This window comes from Artemia franciscana, chromosome 5, assembly GCF_032884065.1.
Source record: "Artemia franciscana chromosome 5, ASM3288406v1, whole genome shotgun sequence".
NCBI classification, from domain to species: domain Eukaryota; kingdom Metazoa; phylum Arthropoda; class Branchiopoda; order Anostraca; family Artemiidae; genus Artemia; species Artemia franciscana.
The window spans coordinates 9,178,620-9,201,356 of NC_088867.1; the positions used below are offsets into that span (position 1 = coordinate 9,178,620).

Genomic DNA, 22,737 nt, shown 5'->3' on the forward strand with positions numbered 1-22,737 from the left:
GAGGAAAGAAAGGAAAAAAAAAATGCCGTCGAAGCAGAATATCAACATTTCGCAGTTCAAGCAACATTTCATATTTGTCGAGCCAATGGATTTTCTTAGTTATTCAAGTCAAGGAGCTATAAGTGTCCCGCATAAAGGTTTCGTACAAGGCGATTCTAATAGTGTACTTTGTGTTATTATTTGACACTATATTTAGGAATTATAGGCTACTGTATGTCATAGTATGGGACAGATCGTTTGTTACTAGGTTGCTAGCTGCCGCTGCAACATAGATTTGATTCCAAGTCATTTTATATTATTCCAAGTTCACTTTTACTTTAACTCAAATCCATAGCAACCTGGGCCCCTTATAATTTTACCCTGAGCCACCTGAACCCCTTAGTGTTTTGCAACTTTTTACCACTGATTAAACAAATTATCATTCTAATAACAAGAATTACTTTCAAATTTTATTTCATCCATTTGTAAGTTCCGACTTAAATTTTACTTGAAATCGACTTTCAAATCGAACTTTGCTTTGGCTTAGTCAAAGAAAACCCAACGACTACATCGTCAAGCAATTGGATTATAGCTGATCCTTCACGGGATTGGTATAGATACCCTGGCAGATTGTTGGGAAACTGTCGAAATTGACCTTGATCCCACTGGTAAATTTCGAAAGTTTGGCAAAAAGTGTAGGATTTGCTGGTTCCAGTTTGCTGAAGAGGTGGCACAAGATCGCAACAAACGAAAGTCAACCACATGGATTTTTCTATATGTCGGATGAAGCGTCCACGTCTGTTCCCACAGGGAGAGCAAATAATCAAAGTAAGTAGAAGTACAAGAAAATTACAAATATTGTTTGATTTTTATGTAATTTCTGTTTCCTCTCTCCCTTAGTGCATTGAAATTTATAGTTTTTAATTTATTTGGGTTTCTTCCCCTTCCTTTACAAATCCAAAAGTTTCTATGGGGATCAATGCTGAATGTATTATAACAAAATGGAAATACAAAAATTAAAGATTTTATATAAAAGTTCCCTGTTTTCAAAACTACAAACTTTAACTAAAGGTACAAAAAATACTACTTTGTTTAGATGTGCTCATAAGTCACTAAAAAAAACAATAACCGGCCAAAATGTGCTACCTATGGTAAATCTACACCTACCTTTGGTGTTAAATAATCTGAAGGAGTCTTATGAATTTTCATCATTTGTGGCTTATCTGGAAACTTTTCAAAAACAGCCAATCGTTTTGGTAGGCTTTCTTTAACTTGAGCACTTTGCTGTCTAGCTCGAATTTGCTTCAACTTCTTGATGTTTTCGTCCAACTCCAAGTTATCCAAAATAACTGCCACAAAAAGACTTAGCACAATCTATAATATACATTAAATACAACCATTTGTATTATTCAGCAAAAAGAAAACAAAAAGAAAAAGGCTATTAAAAAAAAATAAAATAAAAAGAAATAAAGACATTTAGTAAGTCTAAACCTTTAACACACTACAAACCTGCAGATACTGTGAAAAACTTTTACTGGGTTTAATGGCTATGATTTGAAAGCAACTCTTAGACAAATAATAACCTCTTAGACAAATTCTTTCCATTTACAAAACAATAGCTTTTTTATTTTGCTAGATTTAATTATCAAGCCAACAACCAACTATTTCCCTCTGCTGCTTCATTGCATTGTGATCCATTAAAGAAACAAGCTAATTTGACCTACTTTTGTTTGATTTGTTGATATTACATGGTGAACATAGTCACATTCGATGTTATTAAGATGTTTCTTTTTATCGTTGGAGTTTTGTTTCTTTTTCTGTATATGTTTATATGTTTTATATGTTTATGTTATTTATATGTTTTTGTTTAATCTAGGTTAGTTTTTTATAGGTTAGTTTTGGAAGTATCAGAAGTAATGTACAATATGTACATGTGTGTTATCAAAGGGGTGTATTGGCAATATCCTAGCAACACCTCAAGGTATTAAGCTGAAACTTCAAGGGCTACTAATACTAACAGAACTTTTGCTGCTACTTCTACTACTTGCTTGTATAATATTTTACCTAAAAACTAAATCACATTTTTTCTCAGAACATAATATTAGGAAGTATTTTTTTGGCACAGGTGGTTAAGGCACTACTCCGTTGGGGACATTGGGGACATCTTTGGTCTTACATTTGATTCCTACAGCGGACAAAAACTTTGTTCTGATTGGATTATAAAGGCTCCCTAAAGAAAAAACACCTCGAAGAAAAAATATCTCGAAAAACATTTCTTGAAGAAGAAGTAACTTAAAGGAAAAATATCTTTAAGAAAAAATAAAAAATCCTGAAGAAAAAAGAATTTTCATACAAAAAATGCCTTGAGGAAAAACACTCTTGAAGAAACAAAACGTCTAGAAAGAAAAACCTCGAAGAAAAAAAATGTCTTTAAAAATTCTCTTAAATTATTACCTAGCGTCCCACGTTTGTGCCGTCCTCAGTTACAACTGGAGGCTCCCCACGACTAGCGGGCCCTCAGCTCTAGTAAAAAAAAGTCATACTATATTATGTCACCCTCAACATAAATAAACAATCTCCTATTAAGTAAGTAATAGGTGTACATCATCGATGCCAAAGTCCTGAGGGACTACAAATACCATGTATATCCTCGATGGGCGTCCTATGGGTGTCTCTATGGGCGTCGACCACTTCTCCACCTTTTTAAAACCTAATTGGCTTAAAATCTCATACACAGAATTTTAATTCGCTAATAAGAACTAACAGTCAGTTTGCACTGGGTCGGCTCTTCTGTATAAAATTTTCAGCCAATGAAGAAAATACAAGTTTTTGGATTACTCATTTCTTAGCAAGTAGACTTTATTGTTCTTCTTGGTCGAACACTGTCACTAAGATGATGCATAAGTAACAGTACTGAATCAATTGCTGACTCCAAGTATATCTCGAATGGGCATCCTTAAAAGCCTTATGGCAACCCAACTTGGGGTTATTTGTCCCTCCACAAATAAGTTGGACTGCATAAATATGTCAAAGGAAAAGACCGATGAAATTAAAGTCTACTTTTTACCATGGAAATAGAAAAAAGCTACATCCTTTCTCTCTTTGGCTATACTAAAGAGTTCCTTATCCTGATCATAATGTAGCCCCACTGCTAATGGATTGTATTTCTTACTTAACTAAATTAAGTCCATTTTTTTCATTCACATGACTATAGGTATGCTGGTGGGCTTGTTATGAAAACACTTAATTCATGTGCTATTCTAGATCTTGTGTCCTCTGAAAGCTTTTTTCCCTTTTAGAGAAACAACGGAGCAAACCTACATTACTTTACTTTAATTCCTCTTTGTTTTGCAAGAAAGTTGTCCTGTTTTTCAAATCAAGTTCTCCATTGAATTATTCGTCTAATTTCAAAACAGTATCTCAAAGTACCCGACAAAATATATTATGGTTACTTAATTCAGGAAATCTTTGTCTTAAAAGCTACTTTCTGGACGCAATATTATTTCACTAAAACAGGCGTACTCAAAATGTTTTGGGGATATTTCTGATACGAAGAATAAATTCGGGAGTGTTTGAAAATGTATGAAATTATGAAAAATATTGAACATTCTATGAACCTATCCCGAGAGCCCATTCTTCTTCCTTGTATTTGCCCTTGATTATTTCGGCTGGACAAGCTAGATTAATGACACATATTATATGAGCACTTTTAATGTGTATTAGCATGATGATCAAGACTTACCAAAGTCATAAAAAGATGATATAGAATGAAGTAAATAGCAACTAAAGGAGCAAATGTTTCTGATGTTCTGAGCATAGTTTCGTCCATTACTTCCGTCCAGGCTTCTTGAGTAAGGATTTGAAACATAGACATGAAAGCCTGAAAAATACCAATTATGAACATGATTATATAAAAGGAAAAGGGGTATGCCTTGTTTATATAAGGGTATGTCTGAATATTTTGGTGCAAAGCATACAGAGAAAAAGACATTTCCACGGAACTACTAGAAATTTCAAAGAATTTCAAAATCAATAGAGGCTAAATCTTTACCCCACACCTATATCCATCTCTTGTTACAGTAACATCTAACCTGCTTATAAGCCAAGCTAAAAAAAGGAAAAATAAATAAAAATAACTCACCCAGTGAACAATATACGAAAAGACTTACAAGACCATGGGGAGCGCAATAATGCTAAATAAGTAAAGAACAATGTGGGTACATGGTATTATTTTTTTTCTTTTCACCAAGGCACTCTGTATGGAGTGCCTTGGTGAAAAACTGACTCGGTGAAAAACTTGGCGAAAAAACTGTCGTAGAAACTTTAGAAGCAGCTCAAACGATTGGAAACTCAAAACTCCAGTGCCCTTTTCAAGAGTAAAAAGAGATTGGAGGGCAACCAGTCCTCTACAAGCCCATCGTTTCTCAAGAAACGGCCAATCAGAATTTTGAGATAGCCATTTTGTTCAACGTAGTCAAACAAAGTTGTAAACTTATTACAAATCACCATCATTTAATTAATGAAACCCAAAACAAGCAGAAATTACACTAAATAATTGATTCAAATTCAAAACGAGCAAACATTGACTTGAGTAGGGCTGACAACCCTCATTCCTTCCAAAGACGAGAACATAATTTATACTTTACTGAAAAAAAAAATGAATAAGTGAATATGGATTGACGGTTTAATATACGTATACTGATATTTATTCCTTAAAGTCTTAATAACTTTATTTATTCATTAGAGTTTGAAAAGCAAAAATATTTAACGTCTGTTTTGTTTTTAGTAAAGTGCAAATTATGTTCTCGAAGGCATGGGGGATGGTTTAATGGAACTCTTTACTTTTCTTTGGAAAGACTTGAAAAGTCCAGACTGTGAGAAACAGAAAAAACAACTAATCTGAAAAAAAGGAGTAAAAATATGCTTCAATAAGGAACAGCCGTTTGAAAAAGTTCATACTTCAACTAAAAAAAGTTCAACTAAAAAGTTGAAAAAGTTCAACTTTTTATTGCAGAAGAAATCTTTCACTGACTATTGGTGTAGCATATATCTTTTTTTGGCTTACTTGACTTCTTTTAATCATCATTAACTTCTTATGTTTTCCTTTTATCATTTTATTATCTATATATTAGTTTATGAAAAACTCATTTATTATTCACTTGTTTATTATTCAGTTGTTATTTTTATTCATTCGTCTGACCCAATCTACCAAGGCAATATTTTTTTCTTCCTTTTTTTTTAAACCATTAAACATATTAGATAGCATGAGTATCTTCCTGAGTATAATATTAATGCTTTCTGGTAAAAATAATGCCCTTTATGCCTTTAAATATTTTGTTTTCGAGGTGGGGGGGGTATTATATCCAGATAGGTGTGTCTTCTGTTACCTTCCATCTCTAGTATTACCCTCTATTTTCTTAGAGTTACAATATTTTCGTAGAGCTACAATTTTATTGAGTAACAATCCACCGGGTGCCCTGTACGGATGAAGGGAGCATGTTGATATCCAAATTACTTTAGTGATCTCGCTAAGGACAAAAATTAGTAATTGGCATTCATTTTTTGATACTTTTAGATTTGCTAAGTACCAAAACTATATAGCTGTTGCAGCGACTTTCGAACCTTAGAAGAATAACCCAGATATCAAGAAACTAACTCAGTTTTGCATATTTTAAATTTCCGCGCCACGCGGAAAACTATATTTGTTTTTAGGAACTTTCCGGAATCTAGATTTCAAGATAAAAAAAAAGATGGCGGTAAGACAGAAATTTCGTGTGACAAATATTGCCACAATGAAAAATAAAGTCTATAGAGCTTAGCTTATGTCCATGATAGCTTTTCATTTTAGGCCTACTTAATGATGCTGAGTTAACTTTTAAGTTAACCTTGGATCGTATGTTTGTTTAATTCTTAAATGTTGGTAATATAGCAGTATATATTTCGATTCTGACCTACAATTATATTTTGTGTGGTTTTCCAATTTTATTTGCCCTTATCTTCTTATGTGAATAGCCTTTCAGGAATGACTGGTTATCTTTAGATTCTCTGGTACTAACAACATTACAATACAAACATTAACATTACATTACATTTACAACATTACAAACATTAACTAACAATTCTCTGGTACTGAAAGCGTTACTTATTATTTTTGAATTATTATATATCTTTTGTCCTTCTTTTCCCTTGTTTAACATACTATGCAGACCCAGAGAAATTAGAAATATCGTATTATGCCTTCGCTATTTTAATAAGTTTATGTTTTTTGTGATTTATTGAAGCTTCACTTGAACAGATCAACAGATGTCTTTTATAGGATAGTCACTTTAGGAATTTTAGTTCGAAATGGGTGAACTACAACGCCAAATGGCATTTCTACTCTTGTTTAAAGGTCCTACAATTTATTTAAAAATAAATTGTTTTTTTTTACTTTTTTTTTTTAGCAGAAGAGATAGAGAGAGGGATAGAGAGAAAGAAAAAAAAAGAAAGACAGACAGAGAGGGGGCTAGGTGTGGAGACAGGAGCTTGCTTTTGCTTGTAATTGAATCTTAGTTTTCAAGCAGTTTGTGGTAACGAACTGTAGTAAGGAGCGACCCGGCGCAATAGTAACCGAAACTCTAAAAAATGGAATTTTGATACCAATAGTTACATCAAAAGAATTGCATTTTAATGCTGATTTTAAGTATATAAGTTTCATCAAGTTTAGTTTTACCTATAAAAAGTTACGAGCCTGAGAAAATTTGCTTTATTTTAGAAAATAGGTGGAAACACCCCTTAAAAGTCATAGAATCTTAACGAAAATCCCTACAGTAAAAGTTTCAAATAAAAACCTACAGTAAAAGTTTCAAGCTCCTATCTATAAAAATGATCACGGGTGCGTGTTTATTTTTTTTCCCAGAGGTTATCGTATCGATTCAGTGGTCCTAGAATGTCACGAGAGGGCTCACTCTCACGGAAACTAAAAGTTCTAGTACCCGTTTTAAGTGACCGAAAAATTGGAGGGCACCTAGGCCCCTACTACGCTCATTTTATCCCAAAGTCACCGGATCAAAATTGTGAGGTAGCCATTTTATTCAGCATAGCCGAAAAACCTAATAAATATGTCTTTGGGGACGACTTACTCCCCCACAGTCCCCGTAGGAGGGGCTATTGTTATTGGCAATTGTAGCAATTGTTATTGGGAAGTGTACAGACGTTTTCAGGGGGATTTTTTGTTGGGGGAGGGGTTGAGGGGAGGAGGCTATGTGGCGAGAACTTTCCAATGAGGAATTTGTCATGGGGGAAGAGAATTTCCAAGAAGGGCGTAGGATTTTCTAGTATTTAAAAAAAGAAAAAAAAACATAAAAAGTTTTTTCAACTGAAAGTAAGGAGCAGCATTAAAACTCAAAACTAACATAAATTATTAAGCATATGAACCTCCTCCTAATACCTCGCTCTTTACTCTAAAGTATTTTTTAGTAATTTCAACGATTTATTCTACGGCCTTTGTGATCCAGGGATCATTAGGAATTGGGACAAAATTTAAGCTTTACTGTAAAGAGCGAGGTATTGACGAGGGGGCGAACACCTCATATGCGTAGTAAAAATATACGAATTCAGAAGTTCGTTACGCAAGTTAATTCGTAAGTTACGTATATTTTTACTAATAAAAACGTTCGTGAAAAATTAAAAGTTTTAGTTGCCTTTTAAGTAACCAAAAAGTAACGAACAGAAATTACTCCGTAATTTCTTAAATGTTCGTTACTTTTAAGTAACGAACAGAAATTACTCCGTATATAAAAGGGACTGTTCCCTCCTCAGCGCCCCGCTCTTTACGCTAAAGTTTTTTACTGCTTTACAAAGTAGAGTTGAGAGAAAGAGTCAGACTTTAGCGTAAAGAGCGTGGCGTTGAGGAGGGAACAGCCTCATTCATATACGGAGTAATTTCTGTTCGTTTTAAGTTTTAATATCGCTCCTTAAATTCAATTAAAAATTTTTTTTAATTTAATTTCTCAGACAAGACCACTGCGCCCTCTACAACGACCTTATTTATCTATTTTAAAATTAAGTTTCAACATGAGCCTGCTTACCTCGGGAAAAGTTTCAAATTTTGTGAAGTCTCTTAGAAAGCAGAAAAGCTGCATCGAAATGCTGGATGTTATAATCAGCAAACACATTGTAAAAATGATCAGACTTCCAAGTTTTTTTCCTGGTCCAAAAATTTTGTAGACAAAATCTTCTAACAACGGTGATGCTTTCATTAAACGGACTATTCGGAGAACCTTAAATTAGAAAACTAGAATATCATGTCAAGTAAACAATGAAAAAATATATTCCATAGAAAATACCATGAAAGAGACACAAAAGCATTGTGGCACAAAAATAATTTCGAAAAAAAAATTATGAAACTTTTCATCACAATTACATTCAGTGTTCCTCATTTTTTTTACTTGAAAAAATTTTGTCATCGGACTTGAGCAAGTGAAACCCGTTTTTCGTTTAATTAGGCCCATTGAAAATTGAACAAATTTCAAAATTAAAAAAAAAAATTCTAGTTATGGTTACACAGGAGACTATATCAGAGGTAACGCTAACGTTAGCAAATTCGTACAAACTTTGAAGGAAACTCATTCACTCTGAAATTGAAAAGTTTAGTACGCTTTTTAAGAGTCAACTGTGATTGGAGAGTAACTCAACCATTTTTATTCAAAACAGTTTAAAGTTCAAATAACTGTGCCTTTGGGTATAAAATGATCTGTAACAGCTACTGGGACAAGGGCTATAAGTTATGCATGTTGCCCATCGTTTACAAGTAAGGTTCGTTTTCAGGAAAGTGGGACATGTTTGATGTTCAATCTCTAGGAAGGCTGTGGGTATTAAAGTGGATTTCTCCAGGAATTTGAGGGAGATGTTGAACTATATCAAAATACGTTATGTGAATGCAGGTTGACATAAGGGCATTTCAGTAATATCCAAGGAACGGCTGGTGGTATCGAGTAGGATCTTTTAGAGCCTGTTGAAAAGGATGTTAAAAAGTGATTGGAGAGTAAACATCCCCCTCTTGCCCATTTTAGATACCACTCTTCAACACAGATAAAAAATTTGAAAAAAAACACTGGATTTATCAATGGGAAAGGGGGGAGCGTTTGATCTAGAGTGTTGCTGGAAAAGCAATTGATAGTAAGGTGAAGATTTTATCGAAATGTGAGGAGGATCTTGAACTAAATAGAAAAACACCACGTGCGTCCAAATTATCAAATAAGAATATCTGCAATTAACTTGAATTCCTCAGGGTCACTGTGAGTGAGACTAATTGAGACTGTGACTACAAATTTTACTACTTGCAACAGCGAGTACTTTTAACTGTTACTACGATTACTTACGACTACAACTGCTTGCAACCGTGACTACACGTGACTGTTAATACGACTACTTCTGACAGCTAATCAAAAATTAAAATAAATGATATTGATAAAGCTGAATAAATAAGTTCTAAAACCAATAAAAATTAAATTAAAGACCCTAGTTAAACTTACAGCTAATAAAAATTACTGCAAACTAGAGTTTCACCCTTCCCTTCTCTAACCATGAATATTCTGCAAATATTGTGTCATTGGGGCTTTATTTAAAAAAAATAAAACTATAATAAACATTTTTTTTTAAATTTATAACATTGAAAAATAAAATAGTTGTTTTGATTCCAGGAATTACTGCCATAATATGTTAAAGATTTAGTTTAAAGTTGTTTGTTCATTTTGGTCATCTTGATTATTATTATGATTTATTGTAAACTTTTTTTCGAGGTTTTGATTGATTAAAGCTCACTGCTCAAAATACACTTAATTTTCAACTAAAAATAAATGAAGTAACAGGCTAAAGAGATATTACGGTTAGGGGAGGGGGAGGGGGAGCCAAACTTCTGTTTGCAGTAATTTTTTTCGTTTTGAGTTTGACTCAAGCAATCAAGTTAATTTTTATTGCTTTCAGCGTCTATTTAATAAATTAGATCAGTATCTGTTATTTTGATTTTTGACATGATTTCTTGTTTCAATTTATGTTTGTTCTGGGTTTTATTTATTTTGTGTTTTTAATAGTTATTTCTTATCGTTCTAAAATTTAATTATAATAGGGCTATATTTCTGCTCGTTTTAAATTTAATATGGCCGTTTACTTCCATTTGAAATACTTCTCTCTTGGAAAGCTTTTAATGCAATACATGAATAGCGATGAGGATGGCCTGTAAATAGTTGAATATAGATGCCTAAGATTTTATTTTGGTGGGATAAAGGATTTAGGAGAGAGGCTGACAAAAGAGAAGATTTTTCGAATTTTCTGGACGATGAAGCTATTCCTTCTCCCTCTTTTGTGACCTTAATTCTTGTTCTTATGGATTGCTTCATACTTACTCTAATTCTCATCAACTTTCTGTTCAAAATAGAAATATCGTTTTAAGCTGTTTACCTGAAAGTATGTAAATGCTGATAGATAAAACTGGGGTATGACGTGAATCGTAGTTCCAAGTGCTAGCAGGAGTTCAAATTTGAAAATTGATCGCTTCAAATAACCAGTGATGCCAAAAATCCAAATTTTTACCAATGTTTCAAGATCAAAGAAGATTGTAAACGCCACCTAGAAAAGATATATTCAGCTTGGAGCTAGCATAAGTGTTAACACGCACACATATACAGTGCAAGGTATTGTTAGTCACTATTGGAAGCAGTGCTTGAATGAAGCGAAAATCCTTCGTTATTTGATAAAATAAACACACACCCGTGATCTGTCTTCTGGCAAAAAAAATACGAAATTCCACATTTTTGTAGATAGGAGCTTGAAATTTTTGCTATAGGGTTCTCTGATACGCTGAATGCGATGGTGTGATTTTCGTTATGATTCTATTACTTTTAGAGGGTGTATCCCCCTATTTTCCAAATCTGCCACATTTTCTCAGGCTCGTAACTTTTGATGACAAAGATTAAATTTGATGAAATTTATATATTTAAAATCAGCATGAAAATCCGATTCTTTAGATGTATCTTTTAGCATCAAATTCCGTTTTTTAGAGTTTCGTTTATTATTGAGCCGGGGTCGCTCCTTACTACAGTTAGTTACCACGAACTGTTTGAAAGGAAGCGTTGCAACCAGGTCCTAGCATTGGATCCATTGGCACAGAAAATTTTCATGAAAATAGATAAGCAATGTCAATGTCCAGGTGATAACGGCTGGAGGACTTACCTGACTTACTTACTGCAAAGAGTGTGGCGTTACACTCTGCATAGGCTGTTTTACGACTGAACACCAAAATTTTAGACTATTTACGAGTTTTCTATACTTCATGAGTTCAAACATTAATTCTGTGCCTTGTGAAATGGATATTGTGTATTTGCCCTCGGTCCTCTTAATAGAAAATTCTATATCTCAGAAACTTTTTGTGCAATTAGAGACTACATGCATTCAATGATTAAGGACCAGAACGTCCAAAATGCATCCTGACCCCCCCCCCCCCCCGAAAAAAGAAGAAAAAAAGAAGAGGGTAATGGCTTGAGTATGAACTTTTCAAAGTGTACTTTTGGGCTTCTTGCACGGACCATTAATTTTTATAGTACCAAATTCTGAGATAAGTAAAGAAACAATTAACCTCTTTAAAATACAAGGCTGTGACTAGGTTTGTAAAACATTAAAGTAAATATTTCTACTTCCTGCATGGAATTTTCTTTTGTTGAATTTTCTAGTCCCTTGCGATGGATCATAATAAATAACAAATAAGGAAACTTGAATATTGAATATTTGTACCAATCATAAAAATGATAAAAGAAAGTAGACAAACCTCAATATAATACTGTGTCTGATAGAATGATTCCCTTGGTCTTCCGTCGTGTTTGTAACTAATACTGGCCATGACCATTGCATTCAAAAGAATAACAATTATGATGAGAATGTGAAACGTTGCGGAATTTAAGAAATTTATAAGCACCCTTGCAGCACGTCGTGTAGAAGCTGAATCTGTAACTGCTATCACCTGCCAGTTGGTATCTGACCCCTTCAACAGCTAGAATTTATAAAGTTGGTCTTTAGTAAGTTTATACTCTTTGGTAGTATTATTATTAAGAAAGTAGAATACACTTAAGTTGCAGAAAGTGTAAGGACCAAATAGTGCGGCTTTTTTTGAAGTTGAAAAAGTCTGGTAAAATAGGAAGATAGGTAATAGAGCTGCGATTAGGATTGTAGAAGTTACTGTATTGGCGGTTTTAAAGGAACTTTCTGAAACTTCTGCGCTTCAAAAAGCTGAAAAACGTTGACCTGACCTTATTTCAGAATTATCTAAGAATAGATTTAGGCACTTATTTGAGCGAGTGTATTATCACAGAATAATTTGATAAGCGTTTATAGGCTACCAAAGCTTATACCGTTAAGACATCTTGACCAAAATTAAGAGGCGTTGGGATGACGCAAGAAGCGTTCACCGACAAAGATTTAAAAATATGATCACAATATCTAGATGACATAATATACAAAACTTTAAATAAATTTTCCACACTGAAGCTCACTAGGCTTAAAATAAAATAGCTACTGTATATCCTGGGAATATGAAATTAAAACTAAAGATGTGGACCCAATTCAAACACTTATTCAAAATTCTTTGATGTCAGACATAACGAGCCACCCCAGAGTGAACAGCCTAGACACCTTTATCCTCTAGTGAATTTGCAGTTATATTTGTGTTAATATGACAATTATTTAATTGTATTTAAAGAACCAAAGCCACCCCACAGTAGACCCTCTAGCAAGTTTGCAGTTATATTAGTGTCAAAATACCAATTTATTAATTGTATTTAAGTGTATTTATAGAAAGGGAGCCACCCCAGAGTGAGCCCTCTAGCGAGTTTGCAGTTATATTAGTATTAATACGACAATTATTATTTAATTGTTTTACTACTGAAAATTCTTCAGCAGAATCCAAAGAATATTGAAAAAGAGACAAATTAGAAAAGATAACTAAATCATTTTTAGTGCTGCCATCTGCATAAGGGAAAGCTTTAAAGAACTAAATGATGTTTTCAAGATTAAAAAAAATATATATATAGCATAATAATAGCTGTTTTTTTTAGACTGGGCTCAGCAAACTTATGGAAGACCACAAAATATTCCAAACAGATACTCCATATAAGTGTTACAGGTGATTAAAATATTCCAGACATCGCAAAAGTAACAAAATTCAATCAATAGATTTTGATACCTTTGATGGACTAATTTGATGAATTAATTTTGATGAATAATTAATAAAGTTTATTTTGATGCCAAAATAAACTTGGCTCATTAATAGCAGTAAAAGAAGAAGAAAAAAAAAGAATTAGTTCCTCACTCTTCAGCAAATGTGATGGCTTTTATAAAATACATTTTTATTTACCAGAGCCGTATTATTTGTTTTAAGTACCAAGAAAATAAAAAAAATTGTCCTTTTAAATCATTTCAGATCGATTCATGCTTGAAAATCAAAACTTTCTTAAAAAAAATAGTTTGTGGCTGCTCCAAAACTCTGAAGTTTGTAGTATATTATTAAAATATCGTCAGTTTGCCCACAGTAAGCTGTGAAAACAGATAAGAGAAACTTACTAGTAAAATACAACAGTACTTTTCCTCCCTAAAAATTCCAACTTTACCAATCATTTGGCTCCCAATAAAACTATACCTCCAAAAGAAAAATTTGTCCTTTTTGTGGTCGTTTGGAGGTATATATTTTTAGCTTTTTTTTGCTGATTTTCCCCAAGTTTCTACCTTATAACTTTGGCTCCCACAAAATGGGTTATTCTATGTTAAGGTGTTTTCATCTAAAATTGTGTTCCTAATTTTTCCCATTTTTAAGATACATACGGTTATGCAAGACGTCAATTCACCAGTTCAAATAATCAAATTTTATCTTCACTCTTTTAGGTGCTATAGACATTTTTACCAGCATTAAAAAGCTAACCAAAAAAAAAAATAAAATGAAAATCTAAAAGAGGAACTTACTTTAGATTCATTGTCATCTGTAAGGCGATTTGCTCTATTTCCCCACATTTGCTGGAACTGTACTCTTATTTCGTTAAATGTTTCTCTTACTACAGCAATAAAAACGTTTTTGACAAGCCACGAAAGGAAAAATATAAGTGTTGTGAAATAAACTACAGACTTCCAACCGGGCATGCTGTCCATTGTTCTATACATGATAAATACCCAACCTTCTTGAGAAGCAGCTTGATACACGGTGAAAATACTTGTTGCTGAAAATGGTCGATTTTTGAATTACATAATGCTTTTAGTATTACAATTCAATAAATACCATCATTATGAAGAATTTCAAAGATATAAGTATCTGCTGACTATATTAATTATTAACAAAATAATCATCCTATCGAAATCACAGGAATTCCTCTCTGTAGAAAATCAGGCAAGAAATAATTATAACATAAAATGTGATAAATAAGATACTGATGCTACTGTACCAGGCATAGACAAGGAAGAACGAAAAGATTATGTTGTGATTGAGGGCCAATCATATAAGAATGAGCAGCTAGAGAGCCAGAACCTTTTCCCAATTTTGATGAGGGAATGTTAATTGATTGCAACAATATTACTCATGCGAAACGAATAGGCAATTCTTGGGCTGTTAGAGTGTTTTTTTGAAAACGCTGTTGCGCTCGCTAATGTACTTCGGCTTGGTATAAAGATGGGGTATGAGATATATCGAGTTTACGAATACCAACGCCCACCCAAATGCTGTTATAATTGCCAATCACCAAATCACTTAAAATCAAATTGTGATAAAAAAAAAAATGCTGCTCCCGTTGCGCAGGGCAACATGAATCCTCGCCTGATTCGTCGTGCCAGGCTAAACCAAAATGTGCGAACTGTCAAGGCAATCATTTGTCATTCTCAATGAAATGCCGAATTCTTCGTGAACTTCTGTCGAAACGATCGTCCTATACTAGAAAATGAGTGCTAAGACTAACTTCACTATATGTTCGTTCAATATTAACGGTACTAAGGATAAAGACATTTCTTTAGATCAGAAATTAGAAAATTTTGATGTTTTATTCCTCCAGGAGCATCTCCTACCTTTAGTGGGCTCAAACTCCCTACAGAGAAGTAACGAACACTCAGTTTTTTCTAAAAGTGCACGCAAAACCTCTGGCAGACCATCAGGTGGCCTAGCATGTTTAAAAAAAAGACGCTGTATTCACCACCCCCTTTATGCTATCACGAGAGTGATTGTTATATTGCTATTCGTCTTGCCAACCTTGTCCTCATTAATGTTTATCTCCCCTGCGACCAGAAATCCCTCCGAAGATTAACTAAATTTACAAAATCTTGCGCATTAATAAAAAGTCTTTTGAATGGCATTGAGAGATATGGACTGGATTGGTTATTAATTGGTGATACGAACTGTAATATTAACTCTTCATCAGTGCGGACTGAGCTTCTTTTAGATTCCCTACCGAATAGTTACAAAATTTTGAAGAAAGATGCCTCCTATTCCTATATCCATAATAGTGGCTCACTTTCGGACATCGACCATTGTATCGTTTCTTCTGGTCTCATCTGTGGCGAAGTCCATGTTGATCAGGATGAGCGTGATTATGACCATCTCCCCCTATCCCTCACTGTTACCCTTAATGGTACTGCTGAGAAGAACCTTCGTCCCAATTCTAGAATTAAATAAAAAAAAAACTAATTTTTTTAGCTGAAAGTAAGGAGCGATATTAAAACTTAAAACGAATAGAAATTACTCCGTATATGAAAAGGGTTGTCCCCTCCGCAATCCCTCGCTCTTTACGCTAAAGCTTTTAATTGTTTTAAAAAGTAGAATTGTGGCAAAGAGTCAAACTTCAGCGTAAAGAGCGAGGGATTGCGGAGGGGACAACCCATTTCATATACGGAGTAATTTCTGTTCGTTTTAAGTTTTAATATCGCTCCTTACTTTCAGCTAAAAAAATTAGTTTTTTTTTTATTTAATTTCTGAACGTTTTTGAATTAATGCATGTTTGGTTTTGGCTCTCTGCACATAAATTATTAAAATGAAACTTGTATATTAATTCTTTTTTTGGCTAAATGGCTTTCTCTTAGTTTTGATCAGACGATTTTGAGAAATAAGGGGTGGAGAAGGAGGCCTAGTTGCCCTCCAATTTTTCGGTTACTTAAAAAGGCAACTAGAACTTTTAATTTTTAATGAACGTTTTTATTAGTAAAAAATACACGTAACCTAAGAATTAACATACGTAACAAACTTTCATAGCCTTATATTTTTATTATGTATACGAGGGGGTTTGTACCCTCGTTAATACCTCGCTCTTTACACTAAATCGTAAGTTTTGTCCCAATTCTTTAATTATGACCCCTGAATCAGAAAGGCCGTAGAATAAATAGTTGAAATTACTAAAAATACTTTAGCATAAAGAGCAAGGTATTTATCTCCTCCTAAATACCTCGCTCTTTATGCTAAAGTATTTTTAGAACCCCTCATATGCGTAATTATCTCTGTTCGTTTTAAGTTTCAATGCTACTTCTTCCTTTCATTTGAAAAAACGTTTTCATGTTTATTTTTCATTGTTTTCTTATAGTAATGCTAGAGAACCCTGCGCCCTTTTCATTGAATTTTTCTTCCCCCATAACAGATTCCTCCAAGGAAAGATCCTCCAACATAGCCCCCTCTCCTCAGCCCCACCCCCCAAAAAATAAAATCCCCCTGAAAACGTCTGTATACTTCCCAATAACCATTACTATATGTAAACACTGGTCAAAGTTTGTAACTTGCAGCCCCTCCCGCAGGGATTGTGGGGGAGTAAGTCATCCCCAAAGACATAGTTATTATGGTTTTCGACTATGCCGAACAAAATGGCTATCTCAAAATTTTGATCCGTTGACTTTGGGAAAAAAATGAGCGTGGGAGGGGGCCTAGATGCCCTCCAATTTTTTTGGTCACTTAAAAAGGGCACTAGAACTTTTCATTTCCGTTAGAATGAGCCCTCTTGCGACATTCTAGGACCACTTGGTCGATACGATGACCCCTGGGGAAAAGAAAAAAAAACAAAAAAAAAAAACAAACAAACAAATAAACACGCACCCGTGATTTGTCTTCTGGCAAAAAATACAAAATTCCACATTTTTGTAGATAGGAGCTTGAAACTTCAATAGTAGGGTTCTCTGATACGCTGAATCTGATGGTGTCATTTTCGTTAAGATCCTACGACTTTTAGGGGGTGTTTCTCCCTATTTTCTTAAATAAGGCAAATTTTCTCAGGCTCGTAACTTTTGATGGGTAAGACTAAACTTGATGAAACTTATATATTTAATATCAGCATTAAAATGCGATTCTTTTGATGTAGCTATTGATATCAAAATTCAATTTTTTAGAGTTTTGGTTATTATTGAGCCGGGTCGCTCCTTACTACAGTTCGTTACCACGAACTGTTTGAAATGGATTTCTAAAAGAGAATGGAACAAAGCTGACTGGCCTCTTTATTTTTCTACGCTTGTTAGCCTCCTATCAACGATTAAAGTCCCTTTTAATCTGTTGTGTACTAGCGTTGGGTCCCCACAAGCCAGAATTCAGCTTAATATTTATTATAGCCACATTGTATCGTGCTTAAAAAGGTCTGAAGAGGTAGCTGTTCCCCTATGTCGCTTTAGAGTACAAACAAGAAGTTCAATTTGGAAGAATGACCCAGAGCTCAAAACAATAAAAAATCGGGCTAAATTGTGGCTAAAAATTTGGATAGCTTGCGGCCACCCTTTAAGGGGTAATGTTTTCGATATTAAACAAAGAACAAAGCTTGATGTTAAACGCTATCTTCGAAAAATTAGGTACAATGGTGCCGAATTTCCTAAGTTTCCTAGCCAGTGGAATAAAGTGATTAATGTCGCGAAGTTTGATAGATCGCCTACGGCCGACCGAATCCCTAATGTATCATGGATCAATCATTATAGTAACATTTTCGATACAGTGATATATGCGGTTCATTTTCATTTTGCCAAGCTCTGTTCTAATCTGTTGCCTAAGAAAATCATTCAAGGTCATGTACCCTCCCGTTAGTGTTGACCGTGTCAAAAGAAGTGTAGAGAGACTTAAATCGAAATCTTAAGATATAGACGGCATCAGTGCTTTTCACCTCAACACCGATTCGGAGGAATTAGTTTATCACTTGCAGTTACTTTTTCAGATGTGTTTATGCTCTTCTTTAGTCCCTGATTCTTTTTTAGTTGGTAACATTACGTCAATTTTGAAACGTGGTAAGGACCCAACTAGTTGCGCTTCATATAGGCCTATTACGGTTGCTTGTACTTTAAGTAAAGTATTTGAATATGTTTTGCTCCCTGATCTCCTGTCTAATGTAGATTATATGTCTAATCAGTTTGGCTTCAAGCCGTATATAGGATGCCAACATGCTCATCGTGCTATAGTTTCGCTATTATTTGAAGCGCATAAAAATGGTTTTGAGGTTCATTTTTGTGCACTCGATGTTTCAAAAGCTTTTGATTCAATATGCCATAGCCAACTTTGATATTCTTTAATCCAACTTGGTGCAAATGTGTCTATTATATCAACTCTTCGTTTTTGGTATGCTAACTCATATGTTCGACTCAAGTCAGGTGACACCTACGTTGGTAATATCCCCATCCGTTCTTGTCTTAGGCATTGAGGAGTCTTATCCCTTATCTTTTTAATGCTTGTCTTTATTCTGTTTTGCCACGTATTAATCCATCATGTTTTTTAGGCCTAACTAATCTTTCGTATATTGCATATGCAGATGATTTACTTTTGATCAGCCGCACTAAATCTAGCCCAATTAAGTCGACCCAGCTTGTTTCTAAGTCTTTTGAGGAAATCGGCCTCAAACTTAATACTGAAAAATGTGAATATTTAGTTTTTAATGCTAAGCATCAAAGTAGTGATCTTGATTGTGGTTATTTTTCCGTTAAGCTCGTTTCTTCGATTCGGTGGCTTGGTATTAGTATTTGTTCATCTTTATCGGCTTTTCGATCCTGTGGGCTAAATGATATTAAAAGTAAACTTAAAAAAGGGTACGCGAAAATTGTCCCGAACCGAGGCAGATTTCCACGAAAGGCTTTATCCAGACTTTATTCTACATATTGCGATCATTCTATATTGTTTCTTTCCGGTTTGCGCCCGTTGTTTAATAATAATGATTTGCAGGGTATAAGAGTTCTGTATTTTCGTTATTGTAAATATTTATTGTATCTGCCGCGTTCTTATAGAAATCAGAAGATTATCAGAAAGTTTTGTGCCACTGATATTATTTTTGTTTATAAAAAAAACTCTATGCTAGATTAGGTGCTGAGGCCTATCAACGCTTGGGCCCTTACCACCCTTTGATTAGACTGTATTAATTGTATTGTTTGTGTTATTTTGTTGTTTTTTTCCTTAATGTTTTTACTCCGCTTAATTTGTCAAAACAAGCGGGTAACAAATAAGTTATTATTAATTATTATTTGGTGAGGTTTCACTTTGTGCATCACCCAGAACTAAAGAAGAAGACATTGAAAATGTTATTCCTAAGTGTCACAGTCACAAGAGATTAGGAAAAAAATAAAATAAAAATAGAAGAGGAAAAAGGCTCATCATATCCATAGAATCTTGGAATCAATTGTAGGTGTGCCTAGAGCTTAAAAAAGGAGTGAAAAGGTTGATATTCATTACATATCATTGAAAGGCTCTTCAGATAAATATGAAAATAATAAGGGAAGGGTGACAATTTACCGGCTACCTTGGTTTTATTCTAGATGGCCACGGGAATCAATTTTTGACATTTGGCAAGAGTTGGGGGAAGGATGTTCAAGTCAATTTCAGATATTGATTTGATAAATGGGAACAGACAGCAAAAAAATACTATCGGTATCTAGGACATGAAATTAGCGTATATACAATGTATCGGCAATAGTTCAGGAGATGACCCAGAAACTTTTAGATATTTTTGGGAAAGGAAAGGGGGATGAGGAGAAGAGTCTTTAAACCTTGCCTTGGAGAAAGAGGAAGATGCTGAACTATTTTTGTATCAGATTCACAAAGAATTTTTGTGCTATAGACTCCTGTGAACTGTGCACAGTTAAGTAGTAACGTAAATAAAAAGAGGCCTTGTTCTTCCAGTTAATCAAAGCCCAGCATCTAAGATATTTTAGGAACGGCTTCAAGATGGAGTTAAAACTCCTGGGTAGTGTATGAAATGGAAGAGGGGAAGCCAGTTTGTGGTAATGAACTATAAGTAAGGAGGGTTGTAGTTCAATAGTAACCAAAACCTTAGGAAACAGAGCCTTCATAATAATAGATGTACCAAAAGAATTTAATTTCGATCCTTATTTACAATATATTTATAAGATTCATTGAGTTTAATATTACCCATCAAAAATTACGAGCCTGATAAAATCTGCCTAAATTTGAAAAAATGAGGAACACCCCTAAAAAATCATGTAATCCTTATAAAAATCACATCATGAGAGTCAGAGTATCAGAGAACCCTACAGTAGAGATTTCAACCTCCTTATACAAAAATGTAGAATTATGAAATTATTGCCAGAAAAAAAACTCCAGTGTTTGTGTTTATTTATATGAACAAATTTGTATGTACAATAAATTTGTATGTACAAATTTCTGTGTCCTTTAGGTTTATTAATCCAGGATAAACTTCCACATATTTCACTAATGTAATTTAAGAATCTTGTAGCCTATGCACGTAAGTAAACTCGTTCAAAAATGTCCTTGTAAAGAGGAAAAGGAAAAAGTTTTTTTCATTTATGAAGGTGTAGCATATTCTATCCATAACGGTATGCTTACTTTTATTTCATTTCGGATGGCAATATAATCTGATAGCACTCTCTAAAGTATTACTTAATACTTATTACTTAATACAGGTGCATACCAAGTATAAGCAATTTCTGTTAATTTATTTTCCTCTCTGGATCTCAATTATAGCAGTCAGAGAAAACACGTAATCAGTAGCTTAATCATTATAATAAGCGGGACACAGGAATTATCTTCGTATGGAATTGGCCATTTCTTAGAATCTAGTTCCCAAATCAAAATATTAGAAAGGTTTTTATATTCCAGCTGTCTAGGAACATAGGTCAGTCCAGCGTAGTCCAGCTGGATGGAAACGGCCCCTCTGAATCCCATTGTGGAGACAAAATCTTTAGAATATAAAGCATCCCTGAGAAAAATGCATTGAAAGAAAATGAAATCTCTTAAAGTATTATGTAACACCCCATGTGTGCACCCTCATTGCGTAACACCCACGTGTGTGTCCTCCTCAGTTACAAGCGGGGATCCACAACGGGGGCCTGAAGAAACAAGTCACGTGTGTATGCGTTATTTTTACCATAAGTAAACGTTCGCCTATTACGTAAGAATTAAAGAAATATAGAAGAAAAATGCCTTGAAGAAAAAATGTGTTTTAGAACACGTCTTGGGATGTGTTGAAGAGAAATTTCTTTTAAATGTCTTGGGATGTCTTGAAACGCTTAGAAGGGAAATATCGTAAAAAACAGTCTTGGGATGTCTTGAAACACCTTGAAAAAATGCCTGGAAGAAAAATGTCTCAAAAAATTCCCTGCTTGACTAGTGGACTCTAACACGTCCTATTACGCAACAGTCAAATCCCTATTATGTAATAGCCAAAAGTAAACAAACACTATTACATGAAAACCAAATTAGATCCTGCATATTACGTAACAGACAACTGCATCTGCTAGTAATGATTCCCTATGACGTAAAAAACACCTGCTGACTGTCGTCGGAATGCAGCGATAGGGATGATTTTAAAACTTGGGATAGGGCTGTTTTAAACTATTGAGGGGATACTACTTATACCTTTATTTGCAAAGAACAGAATCGTGTTTTAATCTGGGTGTCTGGTGGCTGAAAGCTTTCAGACATATCTCTCAGGGCGAAGAAGAATGTACATTTTTCAAGAAAGAAAAGATCGCTAAGGAACCTGAAATTGGGGGGGGGATTCTTTTGAGAATTCAGAAAGAAAAAACGAAAGAGAGGGCCAATGAATGCCCTATATGAGTATAACAATCTTTAGTACTGAAAGGGTTAAAACTTAAAGCTGCCAGCCCCAATGATACTGGACTGGCATGGGATCAGAACCTTCCTAAAACAGAGAATCAAATTGTCCAGCTTTTTTTCCAATCCCTGAATTTTTTTCCAGAATTTGAATTTTTGATTTCCCATTTGCAACGTTTTAAAACCCTAGCCACATTTTTACTCATTTCAGTTTGTTTTACTAGAGGCAATACAAATTACCAAGGGAATTAATAGGGGGACATTGTTAGCTTCAACATATCGCCGGAAGAATAAATATATGCAAAAAGTGGAAAATATGTAATAAACTTTTTATAAATGGTTTTTATCTCATTAAAAAAAAAAAAAAAAAGAAAAAAATCAGAAATGCCTCCCTGAAAGAATTTTGCGGCCTGGGCAACACTTTAAGAATTTCAGCAAGGGGTATTGCGGTCCATGATTTTGACACATATGTAACTACTTTTCAGCAATTCAAACCTTTAAATTCAGTTTTGTAAGCATTAATGAAAACCATAAGCATAAAATCAGATAATATAAGTATTTTTGTTCACATGTTTGACCTTAATATATAGCAAAGGAGAACAGAAACAGATATTCGCAATTGGCGTAATGTGTTTGTTTATATAGGCCTAGTGTTTATGTAGAATTAATGTTGGTTTTGCTTTTGTTAATTAAAATTGAATTTTTTGTTTTTATTAACATGATCC

The 22,737-nt window shown here is 34.1% G+C and overlaps 1 protein-coding gene across 1 annotated transcript in view; it reads right to left on the minus strand.

Annotated features, from left to right (window-relative positions):
* Positions 1–22,737, minus strand: part of LOC136026959 (sodium leak channel NALCN-like) — a gene marked incomplete in the record, with an annotated part of 157,093 nt that overhangs the window by 102,698 nt on the left and 31,658 nt on the right. Inside the window, 6 exon segments of the mRNA XM_065703817.1 lie at positions 1,147–1,353; positions 3,722–3,859; positions 8,049–8,240; positions 10,420–10,587; positions 11,783–12,004; positions 13,966–14,216. Of these exon segments, the coding sequence (XP_065559889.1) occupies positions 1,147–1,353; positions 3,722–3,859; positions 8,049–8,240; positions 10,420–10,587; positions 11,783–12,004; positions 13,966–14,216 (1,178 nt within the window).